Source organism: Polypterus senegalus, chromosome 5, assembly GCF_016835505.1.
Source record: "Polypterus senegalus isolate Bchr_013 chromosome 5, ASM1683550v1, whole genome shotgun sequence".
NCBI classification, from domain to species: Eukaryota; Metazoa; Chordata; class Cladistia; order Polypteriformes; family Polypteridae; genus Polypterus; species Polypterus senegalus.
In genome coordinates, this window is record NC_053158.1 from 152434671 (window position 1) to 152451963 (window position 17293).

General features: G+C 35.5%; 1 protein-coding gene across 4 annotated transcripts in view; it reads right to left on the reverse strand.

Annotated features, from left to right (window-relative positions):
* The window catches only part of LOC120529589 (collagen alpha-1(XVIII) chain-like), a 258159-nt gene that overhangs the window by 117684 nt on the left and 123182 nt on the right, over positions 1-17293 (reverse strand). For all 4 annotated transcript variants that reach the window (XM_039753509.1, XM_039753508.1, XM_039753506.1 and 1 more), the window contains 5 exons: positions 15893-16063; positions 9954-9980; positions 6113-6175; positions 2324-2401; positions 2138-2200 (listed from right to left, as the gene is read on the reverse strand). In XM_039753509.1, the coding sequence (XP_039609443.1) occupies positions 2138-2200; positions 2324-2401; positions 6113-6175; positions 9954-9980; positions 15893-16063 (402 nt within the window). The remainder of the gene's footprint in view (positions 1-2137; positions 2201-2323; positions 2402-6112; positions 6176-9953; positions 9981-15892; positions 16064-17293) is intronic.

The window sequence follows — 17293 nt, forward strand, 5'->3', positions numbered from 1 at the left end:
TGTATGGCGATCGGTTACTTGGGGAAAGAAAAGCACTGACTGCAGTGACGGCTACGCCAATATATATTGAATATAAAACAGAAAGATAAAATAACAACACAGCTAAAAGCAGCGACAAATTTCGCAAAAGTTAAATGCTTGTGTCATGAGCACGAGGCTAGTGTCTGCAACATACGTGGCCATCCACCGTGCATGACATTGGCGGGCGAAGGAGCCACCGATTCTTCCTCTGCCCAGTGCCACCACAAGCTTAGAGCCGCCCCTGAGTACTGCTGCAATAAATTATTTCATCGAAGTGAAACATGTTTAATAATGTGCTTTAACTCCTATCATCATGAAAATGACATCACATATACATCTCAGTATTTTAGTTATTCAGAGAGCTGTAATATCACGAATGTAATGGACTCTGTGTCCAGTTGGAGGAGGAGAGCCGGTTTAAGAAGCAAGTAGTGATTCACACACATAGAGCACATACGAGTAGAAGATCAAATACAAAACAAAGCATTTAACGTGCTACTTTAATTACGATGTGATTTTAGAAACTGGTTAATTAAACAATTTTAAGATGAATTTTATGATGTTCTACTTTAATGACAAAATAAACTACGTGATTAAAGTGGAAATGTCGAGGCTGAAGTGGACATTTCGTGCTTTTTCCCCACCGTGTGGCTTTTTTCTCTGTACCCTAATAAGCTTTCATATGACACTCGGACAGTGGGCTTACAACTCGGCTTTTCACGGCGACTTTGATATGTGACTTCTTTTTTATTTCCGGCACTGTGCGATTTGTGAGGTACTAGTGAGGTAATAGTATACGATATGGAAACTACAAATGTAAAAAAAAAGTTCTGAAATGTAATACCTACAGTATTATAAAAGTACAATTAAATTAGTTTAGTAAAAAGTTATGTAAATTAGTAAAAATCCATACTTAGAAAGCTTTAGCAGAATATACATAGGAATACTACAGATTAAATTTTTCAAAAATAGGACTGCACAATTAATACGACTCAGCATAAAAGGTTTTGCCATCACACAGCACGATCTTGAAATGTTTTAGTTAATAAAGCAAAGGCCACAAAGTTCTCTCTGGCTGTGCATGTGGGTGCATATCCTTTTATTGTAGTATGACAGCCCAGTGTACTTGGCAAGAACTGACTGCACACTGTAAAAGGTCTTGTCTTAGACCTACCATGCAATGACTTTATGTTTCTGAGATATCTGCGTGATGGAGTATGCAGACAAAAGCTCTTGGTATAGTAGCAGCAGCACTCTGCTTCTCATGAACTTTTGCTCACACACTTCTTATCAATTGTGTGTATGTTTGTCATATAACTATACACAGAGAGTAAAAAAAAAAAAAAAAACGTCAAATTCTTTGTGTGTGTGTATACTTGGCCAATAAATGTGATTGCGATTGCATTTTGTCAGTCTTGTAAATTTTGTGTCCATATTTAGCTGAAGTCCTCTTTTCCAATGATTCAGAAAAATCTAGCTAAGTTAGGAACAAAGAGACAAAAACTTTAACCAGGCTTGAAGGGGCTCAAAATTATTCCACAATGGACTGGAGTTTTGTCGCAGAAAACATAGATGCTGTTGTACTTGAACCTATGCAGATGTGGCTGTTAGTCAAGCTAGTGTGTTTGTTAGATTAGAATAAACCAAAAGTAATTAGCAAATATATACTGTACATTTGTACATTTAGGATTAAATTACTGTATATAACTATCTTCATAATACATATTAGATTCTACACTATCAGCTGCACATTAGAGCTAAAAAGATACGGTAAATTTAGAATGGAAAAACAAAAAAGGATGGATGATTTTCATTTATCTTAAATTACAATTTATCTAGATGAAGACAGCTACATTATTCGCACTGTTATTTCCAATAGATTAAACTTTTAAAACTTTTAAAACCATTTCACATCCTCTTTGACAATGAATAATGTATACTATACTGCATTCCATAGTATGGTTTAAAGGGTATCCACTAATCTGCTTCCTTAACCTTTTTTAATCCAGTGTTTACACAAGGAAGCAAGAATGTACCACTTTATAAGAAGCTTTAAGATTATCACTTTCTTCAATAAGGAATGACTTCCACAGCATATAAAACTATTGGTACTTACTCTCATTATTTCTGCATCACTGTCAATATCCCGTAGACCAGAGCCTTCAGCATCATTTTCATTCTAAGACAAACATGAAGTGTGAAAGAAAGAGTCAAAAAGTTCTTAGCAACTATCTGTATTTCTTAGTAAATCACAGTGGCATTAAAATTTACAAGTCACAGTTCAAGTAGAGGTTATGCTTACCATCAACCGATAAGAGAAAGCACGGCCAGGAGCGCCAGGAGGACCAGGTGGGCCTGGTAACCCAACTCCAGGATCTCCCTACAGGATAACAATAAGAGTTACTGGTAAATGGCCTTTGTAAAATTATTCACGCACAGTACGTAAAAACTATATACTCCAAAATTGTCTGAATCATAACTTGTACTTTGAAAATACTAGCAAATTGCAGCATCCCTGTAACAAAGAGAAAATAATACAATAAATGCATTACAGCATGCAATGGGTTAGCATTCCTCCCAGGAATGGTGTCTGGCAGGATAGGCTCTAGTCTCACATGGCCCTGAACTGGGTGCAGAAATCCTGAATGGCATGTTTTGTAGTACAATTCTGCATGAAACAGTATTATTAGTACTTGTTTAAAAAAACATATTGACAATATTCTTTTGCAATCTTGAAATTCATGAAATTTATAAAATATGTACGTTATAAACTATAATCGAATTTCTCTGCTTGCATTTTATACATGTCACTTTCTAAAATATTTTATTAACAACCAGCAACAAAGAAATGTACTTATTTAATAAAACACCAGATAGAGAAATAATTTCTTTTACCAAGTCAGTGCTATGGTTCAAGAGAAGACATCTTTAACACATTCAATACATCCCTTTAATTAGATTTAAATTTGAATCTTTTGTATTCTGTGAAGGAAGACGAACAATGCCTGTGATAAAGAGACATTTAACCTCCTAGAGGGTAATCCCAATAAAGTACAAGATCATAGCTATGGAGCAGATCGTTTTATTTTCAGGATTAATATTACGAGTGATCACTGCATCTGGAATACATTATATTATCATTATTGATTATTACTTTTTATAAATTGCAGGACTGTTAATGAGGGCTTAAGAGGCTACAGAATTATACTTCAAAGAATCTACTACTCCGAGGATGGCTCCCATGTTTTACTAAAATTCTCTGTAAATTTATTTCTCATGTACTTATCTCATTTAGGCTATTTGTCCTCTCACTAGTCTGTTACAGCAGAACATTCAGCATATAAAAAATAAGAAGAGCATTCCTGTATAGTTTTCCTTTCAGACTCTGCCATTATTTTTGAGGCACCTTTCTCACCTTATGTCCGGTGTTATACTCGACATAAATGAAGGAAAATCTCTCAACATGCCTCATATACCTTTACTCCTCCTCATGCATCTCACACTACAGCTTCCTCTTTCGTCGACTCACCAAAGCCAAACTGGCCAATCAGATTGCTGAGAATGACTGGACACACAAACCTTAGTGTTTTATTATACATACGATTCTATTTCTCCTTTCTGTTCTACTTTGCACTCTGCCTGGGAATTTATTAAGTGGGTTTGAGAATTTTATGTTACTTTAGTTGCTAAAATTCAAAAGTGAATTTAAAAAGCAACTACAATTTTTCCAAAATAATTTGCACAATATGGACAGTGTTTAAGATGCCTTGGTTATAAAGTATTTCTTTCCCTAATGTTTCTAAATTGTGAAATAATTTTGAAAAACAGCTATTGATGTGCAAAAGCTAGTGAATCTCACAGAAGAACAACTAATTCATTATCAAATGCACCCACACTTATTTATTGCAAATTACCAAAGTTCTGGGTTCAAATCCCCGCAAGGGTATGCCTATGTGGAGTTTACACGTTCTTCCTCAAGTTTATTTGTTTTTGGTAGATTAACTGGCAACATTAAATTGGCCTGGTGAGTGAGTATGTTTGAATGCATAAGTGGGTTCTGTGATGGATTGCCAGCACATTAATGGTTGGTTCTAGTCTTGTATGTCATGCTACTGGCTACCAGTAACACTGAACTCCAGGTGGGTTAAAAGTGGATGCAGGGATGAAAACCAGTTTAAATAACAAATGCAGTATAGCTCACTCCATTAACTGTATACAGTTTAAAGAAAGCAAACAATCAAATTAATCAAAATGTTTGGATCAAAGTAGGAATTAGCCTAATTACACTAATTAAAACATGTAAGAGACGGCCGTCAGCCCAAACTGGCCGCGACACCCAAGAAGAGGAAGGATGGGGGAAGGCAGACTCTTTAGGGCACTGCATCCCCCAGAACACTAGATGGTAGCTTCCCTTCCCACAGGGCACTATGGGACTTGGAGTTCTTTTTCTCAGCCCTGTTGGGTACCATGGATGCTGCCAGGGGGGTGCTGTTAAAATGGAAGAGCTATGTGGCATGGGGTTTAAGCCTAACCCGGAAGTGCTTACAGACCACATTCACAGAAGAACAGAACCACTTCCGGGTTTGACATTATAAAAGGACTTGCCAGCCTCACAAGGACGAGCCAGAGTCAGGAGGTGGAGGACAAAGCTTGTGAGGAGGAGTGGAGGCGACAGAGGAAGAGAGAGAGAGAGAGAAAGAAAAAGGACTATATTGTGTTGTTTTTGGTGCTTTCTGTACTGTACTGTGTAGTGGGGAGAAAAAGAAAAAACGCATCCCCACTTAAAAAAGTTGTGCTATTTGGCAAGACTTGTGTCTCAGCCTGTCTGTGTCGGGGTTTGGGGACAGGTATACTACTGTATATTACAATTGTGTTAGTTTCCAGATTTTTAAAGATATCCGGATTTGCCATCTTTGCGCTTTCATATCATCAGGAGGTACTGGTTGTTATATGATCATACACATCATGATAAGGTATTTGACATCAGTGTAGTAAATTCATATTTTATCTCTTGGGCCCAGATACTTTTTTTTTATTAAGACAGAAAAGAAAAAAAGATTTTTTATTAATAATTACATTTTCAAAACTGAAGGTAAGTAGTAAGTGAACCAATGATTTAGGTATAAGAGAACATTTCTTTAGGCAAACTAAAGAAAAATTACACTTCATATGTTATAAACAGCCTTCTGTGTAGAAACAATTAAACCCGTTTGTCTCTCGGGTTAAGGTGTTACGAGCCAACATCAAATGTTAATAATGCTCGGGCTGGTATTCCGTTGTCATCTAAAGGAAAAAAATAATGTCATGCTGCAAAAAAATCATGAATACTTTTATATGTTTTACCATTCCATGGTGACTCATCAATATTCATGAGTGGGGTGGAGCCTTCCACCAAAACACACAACGTTGTGTAAACAAAAAGCTGTAAAGCCAGTTTTAGAACACACTGAATGTGAACCATTAGTAGAAGCAAGCGATAGTGATGACAATGTGAATTGGTCATCAGCCATGGACACGCCATGACATTTCTGCTAACTTCAGTCATGTAAAGCTTTAGCGGGGTGTAGTATCTACATGGCAGAAATGCAAAATAATTGCAATCAAGAGGAAGGAGAGGAAAGACATTAGCACCCGAAACACTATTCACAATGAAGCAACATTTAATGTGGAAGTCATTAAGCCTTGTGCTGTGGTATGCTGTAATAACACAATGGACATGTCCATAGTGAGGATTAGACACTGACATTCTACCCTCTAATGCACAAACAACAGAAAAACATTATAAGAAAACTGCACAAAGAAACACGCTCTAACTGCACCCTATGCAATGTCGGGCTGTGTGTTTGTAACTGGATTAACACATATCACACAAAGAATTTGTACTAAATCTGCATCAGTACAGCAGTTGAACACCAGACATATGTTTTCTACTGCATTTATGTTGATGCTTTGATATTTACAAGCTTCTGTTACAAGTAATAACATTTTTCTTGTTTTAAAAAATGTAATGGTTTTGGCAAATTTTTCTGAGAGTAACATAACGCTTAAGAGGCTACATATTGAAATTCATATAGGTGCAGATTATACATACCTTTTCTCCTTTAATGCCAGATTCACCAGGTAATCCTGGAAAGCCCTGAGGTCCTTTTTCACCCTGCCGATACATAGTGAAAATTTATTTTACTTTAAACGGGGACAAACAAAAATCCACATAAAATGTATCATTTCTGGATAATAAAATTTCTAAACACACCCAAAACTTGTTTGGGTCAATACTTAATTTATGTTTAACTGCATGCAGTATATTACATTTATACTATTATGCTGCTTTCACATTATATGCCCTCTGACATGGGAATCCCATCTTTGAAATAAAAAAAAGTATTTGTAATATGTTACTCTATATTTTCTGAATTTGGTTATAGGTAAAATTCTGCTTATACATATTGTACTATACTGTATATGTGATTATTGTGTAAAAAATATAAAACATTAAACATTTTATAACCCAGTATGATTTTTTTAATCATAATTACTGTGTTTTATTTCATTGGTGTCAAATTTAACACATTAATTTAACATGCTTTTTGAAATAGTTTTTGGCTGTTACTTATCTGTCTCCCCTGTTCAATGTGATAGGTGTTACCCTAAGCTGCATTAAATGGGTTTTGAAATAAATATGGATGGATGAATAAATAATTCAATGCTTATTTCTTTCAAAGGTCCCATTTTACTAAACATGCAATTTGTGAACTGAATAAAAACTGCCACAAATGCTTTGGTCTAAAAATGTGGGGGGTTCTTTGAAAAAGTCATTTTTTTTGTATTAAAACTGAATTGAAACCAACTTGATCTAAAATTTCAAATGTTACAAAACTCTGTTTCTCAGCTAGTGCCACTGAAGCTATAGGTGGGGCTGTAGCTTCTTCATCTAGTCACAAAGACATGTTTCTTGGCATTTACTATAAATATGAGAATACCAGAAAAAGATAATTTTATGTGCAAAAAGTAAATTGTCAGCTTCTAAGCTGTTTCACTATTCTCACTCTGGGCAGAGTAAAAAGGCCAACTCTGTACGTTTTACAATAGCCTCTTTGTTACTAACTGCCTAGATCAGGCTGAAAACCTTTGTCCGATATGATGGAGAAGCAATTTGCACTGAATTTGGGACAGTAGAAGGATAAATGCGATCAGTCCTTTTGTGTGGAAAGAATGTTAGCGTTGAGGGAGCTTTATGTGGCAGCCAAGAGTTTTAAAGTTTTTTTTTTTTCTTGGTGAAATAATGAATTTCTTTTCCAGTAGTGGCAGCTGTGATACTTTTGTGTAAACTGAAGTTGACATATTTGGTAAAATTTACACAGATAGAATAACAATTAGAAATAAAAACAACGATAGGCTTCAAAGATGATTGCTGACCCTGGCATACTGGAAAAATAACTAATGCATAAATACATCTCCTAGTTTAAGGGCCTAATGTTCAGTTATTGGTTACAGATGCAAGGCACATGGAATATATACATTCTCCCTGTGTCCACTTGGGGATTCTCTGGGTACTTTGCTTTCTTAACACAACCCACACATTCAATGTCAGGTAATATTAAATAGGCCAGGTGTAGCTGTGTACATCAGTGTACCACATAATGGACTAGCATGCTGTATAGTATTAGCTCCATCCAAGCATTTGATTTAGATATGACAACACTTCGCAAATATGTGAAGTTGCTTATTCATTGCCTCTATTCATCAAGGACAAATACGCTTAAACAGCCAGAGTAGGTCTGCACCAGGCTACTAGGCCTTTCCATATCACTATACTTTTATAAACCTGCTTATTGAGAATATGGTCATGCATAGCAGAATCTAACACAGACAGCATCAAATGCAGATGCATCTCAGGAAATGTAGACTTGCCCTGGGCCAGTTTACAATTACAAATTTACCTGACCGAAATTCTTCATAAGTTTAGGATAAACTGGAGTCCCCAGAAGAAATTCAAGAAAGCAACAATCAAAAGAAGGTTCAGTGCTTCCCAATAGACCAGCATGGCACCCTTAGGATGAGGCAGTATAATTTAAAATTTGATTTATCAGGTATATTACTATCTGAGAAGTATTATGAAACATGGATTTTATGTACCTTTATTTTTGCAATGGAAAAAAGAAATTATGGTTTCATCCACTTTTGAGTTTTACTGATTTCATTTTATTTGAGGAGTCTGGGTAATAAAATGCAAATTTAAGAAAGTATAGGAAAAGATTCTTCTGCTTCAATGAGTTTCACTAAGATAACCCAAAGTTGGTAGTTCATCTTATATTTTTTCATTTGTTGATATTGCACAAGTTATACTGTACATTCTAAAGTTTAAAGCATTAATAAAACCCTTATTTGTGTTAAGTTAATGCACTTTAATGAAGAATGTGTACAGTTAATTATAAGAATGGTGTTTGGAAGATCAGGGTGCAATGTCATTAACACATACTGTAGTTTTAAATCAGAGTTTAAAGATTCTAATTAAAAGGTTTACTTAACATGAAATTTATTTGTATGGGCATGACTGAATCCATTCATTCATTATTACTTTATCACCCTATGTTGTGTATTAATTATGTGTAAAATGGTATAATAACATGGTAAGGCAAAAGTTTGCTTCTTGGTTCTTTTGGATAATTGTGGTCAGGAGAAACTACACTTCGAGCATCTTTCAGACCTACTGAATTCCTGAAAGAAAAACTTGATGACCACCAATTAATTTATAAAAATAATTTCACGCAGAAATCATACTGTGAATCACAGATACGTAAATGAAGTCATCAGAGAGCAGCATTTTATTGAACTAGGCATATTCAACAGCCGTGTACTCACCTGGGGTCTAATTTATAAAACACTGTGAATTAGCGCATGAAAAAATGTGCACATCAAAAAAACAGGAAAATAATTTAATTTATAAAACCTGGAATAAGAACACACCATTTAAAAAACTGAGGGTTCAGCCGGTTATCTTACTAATAAGCCATCCACCATGTTACAGTACCATCATGTCTGCCACAGCTTCTTTAACTCAAAATAAATTAATCACATGTTGATTCAGGCCACTGTGCCACGATGTTTGTCAGTCTCATCTTGGTATCATAGCTGACTTGTGCGTTAATGGAATGTCACTGCTCCCAGTTAACAAAAGCAGTTTCACTATCGCTTGGTAATCTTATTGCAATATGGTGCAGAAAATTGATCCAATTAGGTTAGGAGATCCAGACACTGTTGCAAATTGTCTTTTTATGTTGGTAAAAATATTATGTTTTACGTACGTACACCCAAACTATATAAAAACTGGATGTAGCAACTTACTGGTCGGTTAATGTTTTCCAACACAGCAGGCATGATGGAGTGAAGCTTGGCTGAGATACTCCTGACCTGCCAGCCAGTTACCAAAGAAGGGATAACAGGTAGTTGATATAAACTGATGAATAACCAAAAAAGTTTTTCAGTGCAAATACACTACATTAGACCTCGTAAAAGGAAACTAAAATATAGACTGCACATCATAGTCACCATTTTAAGGTGTAATATTTTTGTCATGACAATGCAAATTACAATAAAATCTTGATATGTACTGTTATGCGTGCAAGTCATCATTTAACTGTTTTTAATGCATTTCCTTTCTTGATCAATGTTAATTATTATTTTTCAGTTTCTCCAAAATACTGAGTTCAAATGGAGCAGAGTTGCCATAAATATATATATATATCCCCCTGTCAAGATTTATTTTATAAATCCATCGGTTTGCGTGCAAAGTTTTATAAATGAAGATCCTGCTTTTTGTACTATAGTGGTCAAAATTAGTCAGACAGAAAAGAAAATGCTTGATATATATAGCCAAATGAGAAACATTATTTAAATTTTTCAAATGATGCAGTTTAGTAAATATTACTTACTGGTAGTCCATCTTTCCCAGAAAGACCCTTAAAAACAAAAAAACACAACAAAAGTGATTTTAATTAAGCATCTGTATTTGTAAGCTTATATATGCTCTAAATTTCTATTTTGAATAATTTTCATGCCTGTTTAAATAGAATAATTATATAATATAACTAAACTGTATATACTGTACATTTTTTAATGAATATCGTTATAAGCAGGTATAAGCTATTTTTTAGGAAGTCAATATTAGGTCACTGCTATACATAAGTAATACTGTATGATATATTCAATTCATCACTATGACAGCTAATGTAAAATTATTTTTCTTGTCTTATTTGTTACCTAAAAAGCACAGTATATTTTACATTTTTCTCCTTAAGCTGATTTGCACTACTTCCAAAGTGATGGATGGTTAATGGCTTATTTTCTGAAAGTAAGTTTTTCAAAACAAGCCTTCAAAGAGCCACCAACAATCCTGTGGGCTGCAGACACAAAGTACAAACCATCCTTGAAATTAATTTTGATATTTTGCTGGCCACAATGACTTATCAAAAAGTGATAAAGATAAAGAAGTGCTTGAGTTAAATTTAATCTTTAAAATGAGAGTAATGACAGCAGTGCTCTGTCTCTTGTAATTATAATGCTCTAATGCTCTATGCTCTATGCTATAATGGGGAACTCATGAAAACAATTAAAACACATGACAAGAAAAGAAAAAAAAAATCTGCTTCATATAATAATAGAACATAACCTAATCTCATGTCCATTCACTCCAACTGAGGGGCAAGTCACTGGGTGCAAGGTAAGCCTGGGATGGGGTGCCAGTCTATCTCAGGGCCCCCTTGGGCATACACCCATTCTTGGGTCAGTTAACCTAACCTGCATGTCATTGGGGATATAGAAGTTGAACCTAGGATGCAGGATCTGTGAAACTGCAGGGTGTCCCATTGTGTTACCATGCACCCCATATTTATTTTGAAATGTGTGCATGCATGAGATAAACATATAGGATCTGTAACACTTCTGTCAAAGGAATTAGAATACAGAAAATTTTACAACAAAAAACATCAAATGGTTTGCTGACATGTTGAGTTATGTGGTAAACTGACATTTTTCAAAAAAGTCTATTTCTTTAAAATTACATATCTCAAAAATCTGACAGTTGGTCAATATATGATTGCTTAATCATTTTTATTATGCTCTGAATAATGCTGCAATTTAAAGGATGGGATGGACAAAACAATTTTGTGGATTAAATTTTAATTTCTTAGCTACAAATTCTCATTATATCATAAAGAGTGTGCAGGTGTCAAGGTTAATATTATGTATATAAGGCTTAAAGCTTTAAAACTATAGCTGCAAAAAGTCATTGAACACAAATGTGTTAAAATGTCCAAGTTTTACATATGTTAAATAAAGAAATTTCAATTGTTTGTCTAAAATTTAATGGTACGCGCTTCTAAAAATATAACAATGTTCGATTCGATAACTGAAGTGCTGTATTTCTTTATGTTAAATTAATGGATTTTTTTAATCACTGTGTGCAGACATGTCACAGTATGACCACTAGATGGCAATCTGTCCACAGGATTGAAAGCATGTTTCTGCTGTAACATTTGGGCAGATCCCAGGATAGATAGATAGATAGATAGATAGATAGATAGATAGATAGATAGATAGATAGATAGATAGATAGATAGATAGATAGATAGATAGATAGATAGATAATTAGTCCCAAGGGGAAATTCACATAATCCACAGGAGTGCCAAAAAGCTACAGAACTGAGACTTTACTATGTGTCTGTGCTTCATTACCAGCCTGCACTGCTAGAAGATATCAAGTCCTTCAAACCTCAGCTCACTCTGCTCTTTCATTCTTATCAATGTAGTGAGAAGTTAATCAAAATGACACCTTTTATTGGCTAACTAGAAAGATTACAATCTGCAAGCTTTCAAGACAACTCAGGCCCCTAACACGGTACAACACGGTAATACTACATTCCTAACAATACAGAATCTAGGAGATGAAATAAATCAGAGACAAGCTCAGGAAATAAGGAAGCAATACATCTAATTAAGATAAATAATACACACTAACATCTGGTTATAATGAAAACAGTGGCACCTTTGATTGACTTGAGTAGCAAGAGAGTAAATAGTTTTGATAGTAGAGTGTATGAGGAACATAAGACAAGCAGTTAGCATCTTTTATGCCTCTCGTCCAGAAAACTACAGACATGATTTGAAAAATGGACAGGGCACAACATTATGTGTTTGTACTTTTGAATGTTGAGGTGATAGGAGGTTTTTTAATAAAGCAAGAATTGAAGTTAAGGTACAAAGTTGTGGACGGCACGGTGGAGCAGCTGTAGCACTGCTGCCTTGCAGTAAAGAGACAGAGGTTTGCATCTTAGGAGTTCCCTGCATGGAGTTGGTATTTCTCCCCATGGCAGCATTAGTTTGCTTCAGTTGCACTGGTTTCCTCCCATAGTCCAAAGACTTGCAGGTTAGGTGGACTGACAATGCTAAATTGGTCTTAGTAAGTGGATGGGGGTTTGTGTGTATTTGTGTTTGCCCTGCAATGGGCTCGCACCCTGTCCAGGTGATGTTCCTGCCTTGTGCCCTATAGTTGTTGGGATAGACTTCAGCTTTCCTGTGACTCTGTCCTGGCTAACTGTGTTAGGAAAATGCATTGATGGATGGTATAAAGTTGTGTCTACAGTGTGGTAAATTTGTGAGTATCATTTAGTTTCCTTTAGATAAAGAACAGTATACTTTTAAATAAATGGGCACAACTGTTGAGGTTCCTAAATCTTATAGATATAAAACAAGAATTGCATTTGGTGTTTGCATATTCTCTTTGTGGAATTCTGAAAACACACCACTGTGTACAGTATGTGCATGTAGAACTGTTTGTATGGTTATTTTGGTGTTCCGTCAAGAGGAGGTTCCTGCTTTGTATCTGTTACTCTTGAAAAGGACTGTGGCTCCACCACAAACCAAAATGAGAAGGGACAAGCATTACAGCTGAAGAGGTGGACACACACATTGACAGTTCTTGAGAAGAGAAGACAGGACTTCATTTAACAAGGCAAGTGAATGATTTGTTTCATTTATTCTGAAGGAAGGTGGCCTTCATGTTTACTTTAGGATCTTTTGAACCTCCAATATGCTACAAATTAGGAGACCACAAATTTCAAACAATAGTCATATTTCAGACACAACTAAATACATTTTGTTTCCTTGCTTTTCCTATGAAGAGTCTCCATCTCCAATGGGTAGTATCACAATAACAGATTTTCAAACAGTGTCTTAGCTGATGCCGAATAAGTAGAATAAATGCCAATTATGGATACTTTTTTGAACAAAAGTCATAACTTAATTAACTTAGTTTTAGTCAAATTACAGACTGAAGTTTTTACTAGCAGAATAGACAACCCTACACAGTACAAGTAGTAGAGTAGTACAGTAGTCTGGTATACCTAGATCTGACCCACTCTTGCCTGCTATCTGAGCCTTACCCTTCATCTTGTAAGGCAGCTCCACAATGCTTTTTTTTGACCATGAATACTCGCTGTTAAATACCACTCATAGGCCTGGCTCCATGATTATGTCTTTGTATCCTTATTCCTACTGAAAATCTCTTTGATTTAATTAGAATGTTCATGGATACACACATCAGTCACTCTGTGAGCTTCTGAGTATCAGCCAGGAAGGTCAGGAGGAAGTTAACTTTTCTGGAACACTGCAAGTACCGTAATAAGTGTTGTTATCATTGATCTTTAATATAAATATATATAGTGCCTTCAGAAAGTATTCTGACCCTTCACTTTTTAGCATTTTGTTAAATTGCAGCCTTATGCTTAAAATCTTTAACATTTATTTTTTTTTTGACTTATTAAATAACACTTTTTAATAGTGTTTGCAAATCTATTAAAAATAAACTGAAAACTCACATTGACACAAACACTCAGACACTTTAGTCAGTACTTTGAACACGCTTTTCACCTTGAATCTTCTTGAGCATAAAGTGGCAAACTTCAATTGAGTTTAAATGTGTTCTCTGGATGGGCCACTTGATGATTATTAAAGCCTAAGTCACTCCTGTGTTGTCTTTGCTATGTGTTTAGTGTCATTGTCCAGTTGGAAGGTGAACCTTCGGCACATACTAAGGTTCAGTGTACTATGGAGCAGGTTTTCATTAAGGATATTTCTGTACTTTGCTCTGTTCCACTTTCCCTCAACCCAGACTAGTCCCTACGCCGAAACAAAATCCCACAGCATTGATGCTGCAACCAGCATGCTTCACTGTTAGCATTACACAGGTGATGAGCACTGCCAGATTTCCTCCAGATGGTACACTTAGAACTGAGGCCAAAAAGTTCAATCTTGGTTTCATCAGACCAGATAATCTTGTTGATTATAGCCTAAGTCCTTTAGGTTCCTTTTTCAAGCATCAAGCATGCTCTCACGTGTCATCTGGCCACTCTGCCATAAAACCCAGATCAGTGAAGTGTTGCAGTGGTGCTTCTCTTACTAAAAGTCTCTCCCATCTCTACACACGTTCTCTGGAGATCAGCCAGAGTGACCATCAGGTTCTTGGTTACCTCTCTTACCAAGGACTTTCTCCCCTGATTTTTCAGTTTGACTGGGTGGCCAGCACTATGAAGGAATTGTGTTTGTTTCAAATTTATTCCATTTAAGAATTATGAAATCCACTGTGCTCTTAGAAACCTTCAATGCTATAGGAATTTATGTAGCCTTCCCCAGTTTTATGCACCAATACAACCCTGTCTATAAGCTCTGCAGGCAATTCCTTTGACTTTATGGCTTGTTATTTGCTCTGAAACACATTGTCAGCTGTGGGACCTTACATAGACAGGTGCAGGGCTTTTTAAATCAAATCAATTGAATTGACCATAGGTGGACTTTAAACAAGCTGTAGAGTCATCTCTATAATGATCAATATAAAGTGTTACACCTGACCAGTTTTTATTTTTAATAAATTAAAAAAAAAAATCCTAATGTCCTGTTTTTTTGCTTTTTCATTCTAGAATATTTAGTGTTGCTTGATGTGGGGCAAATATAATTTAAAAGATTTTAGCACAAGGAATAGAAAAATCTGAAAAAAACTGATGGTGTCTGAATACATACATTCTGAAGCTACTGTATACTTTGGTCATTTTAAACAGCCAATACCAATCAGTATGTATTGCATACATCTACAGGTATTTAATTTTCTACTCTGTTATCCACATCTTGCATAGATAAGCTAAAGAAATGTGTTATGTTAAATGAAGAAAGCTAATGATATGTTATGTTTGTACTTAATGTGTCAATGTAAGCAACCATCAGATCAAATTGGCTAATAGCACGATTCTGTTCTATTCCAAATGAGCATCAAAACAGAACAACCTCTCCTCTCTGCTACAGAGCCAATCCAGAACCTAGTATCCTAGCTGGTGTTAATTTAAGATATGAACATAAAAGCATGCTAGAACTGTATCAGTTTGCTGCCTTTCTTGATTTTCACGTCATATCTGGACCAAAATGCCTTTAGCTTACTATGTTTGAGACACCAGGCCTATGCATTCATAATGTTAACAATCATGGAGAAATTTGAAAATGTACAGTTATATGTAATACAGAAAACTCTTTCAGCTTTTACGAAAGGAAGACAAGTATAAAATGAGAGTTTGACAAAGTTACATTTCTTTCCATAAGATGCAGGAATAGGTCACCACTCTCAAGTGACAGATTGTGAATGACACAGAATGTTTTGGAAGTGGCACACATTCATGACATGAAAGAGAAGAAAATTGGTTAATCTTACAAAAAAAAAAACAACAACATTTATGAACCAGTGAAATAATAGGCTATTTAAGACAAAAGAATAACATCCATTAGTTTAGCCATTTAAACACTTTGCTTAACTATGAATGAAACTACTTACAGGCTGTCCATCTCTACCAGGGGTTCCTGGCTGTCCAGGTGGTCCTGCTGGACCTGGAGGTCCTGCGAGTGGTGTGACTCCATTAGACTGACCGGGTTGGCCAGATGGTCCAGGTGGCCCAGGGGGACCTGGATCTCCCTTTTCACCTTTTGGACCAAATCTAAATGAACTCTAGAAGAAAAGATAAAGTGCTTATTGGACAACACCAACATACTGTATATATCAAAATAAATCAAAAGAATCTGGACCTCAATTCTAAATTGTTCCTATTGGGAAAGAATCACATAAGTCAAGAAAACCCTTAAAATGTCTTTTCTAGTTCTTTCAAAAAAAATCCATTCAGTATTAGACTAGCAGACAAATAAACTCCACACATAGTGGTTTTACAAGTGAACTTGTGCACTTACTAAACATAAGAAATTAACTATTTTCTTAGTGTTTATTAGTGTAAATTATTCCAAAGAGATGAAAAAAAATGAGAAGACAGCTTAAGGGCCATGGGAATGGTAATAACCTGTCGCTTTAGAAAATTAATACAATCGAAACAAGAAAAGGCCTTTCAGTCTAACAAAGTTTGCCAGTCCTATCTACTCAATTCTTCCAAGATAACATCAAGTCTAGTTTTGAAGTCCATAAAGTCCTACTGTCTACCACACACTTGGTAGCTTATTCCGTGTGCCTAAGGTTCTCTGTGTAAAGAAAAACACCCTAATGTTTGTGCAAAATTTACTTTTAAAAAGTTTCCAACTGTATTCCTGTGTTCTTGATGAATTAATTTTAAAGTAATAGTTTCAATCTACTGTACTATTTTCCTTCATAATTTTAAATGCCTTTAATCAGGTCTCCTGTTAATGTTCTTTTGCTTTAACTGAAATAGCTTAGTTCTTTTAATCTTTCCTCATAATTGATCCCCTATAGCCCTAAAATCAGCCTAGTCACTCTTCTCTGGACTTTTTCTAGCACTGCTATGTCTTTTTATATCCTGGAGACCAAAACTACATACAGTACTCAGGATGAGGACTAACCAGTACGTTATAAAGCATGAGCATAACCTCACTGGACTTGCACTCTACACATTGGGCTATATAACATAACATCCTGTTAGCCTTTTTAATGGCTTCTGAACACTGCATGGCAGTTGACAGTGACAAGTCCACTATGAAATACTTTCTCATAAGGTGTTCTTTCGATTTACAGACCTTCCTTTGTATATTCAAATATAACATTTTTATTTCCTACATGTAAAACTTTACATTTACTTATATTAAATTTCATCTGCCACAAATCTGCCCAAGCCTGTATGCTGTCCAAGTCCCTCTGTAATGCAATGGATTTTAGATTATCTTCCACAACACCTAGCTTGACATCATCATCAAACTTAACCAGCTTGTTCTGTATATT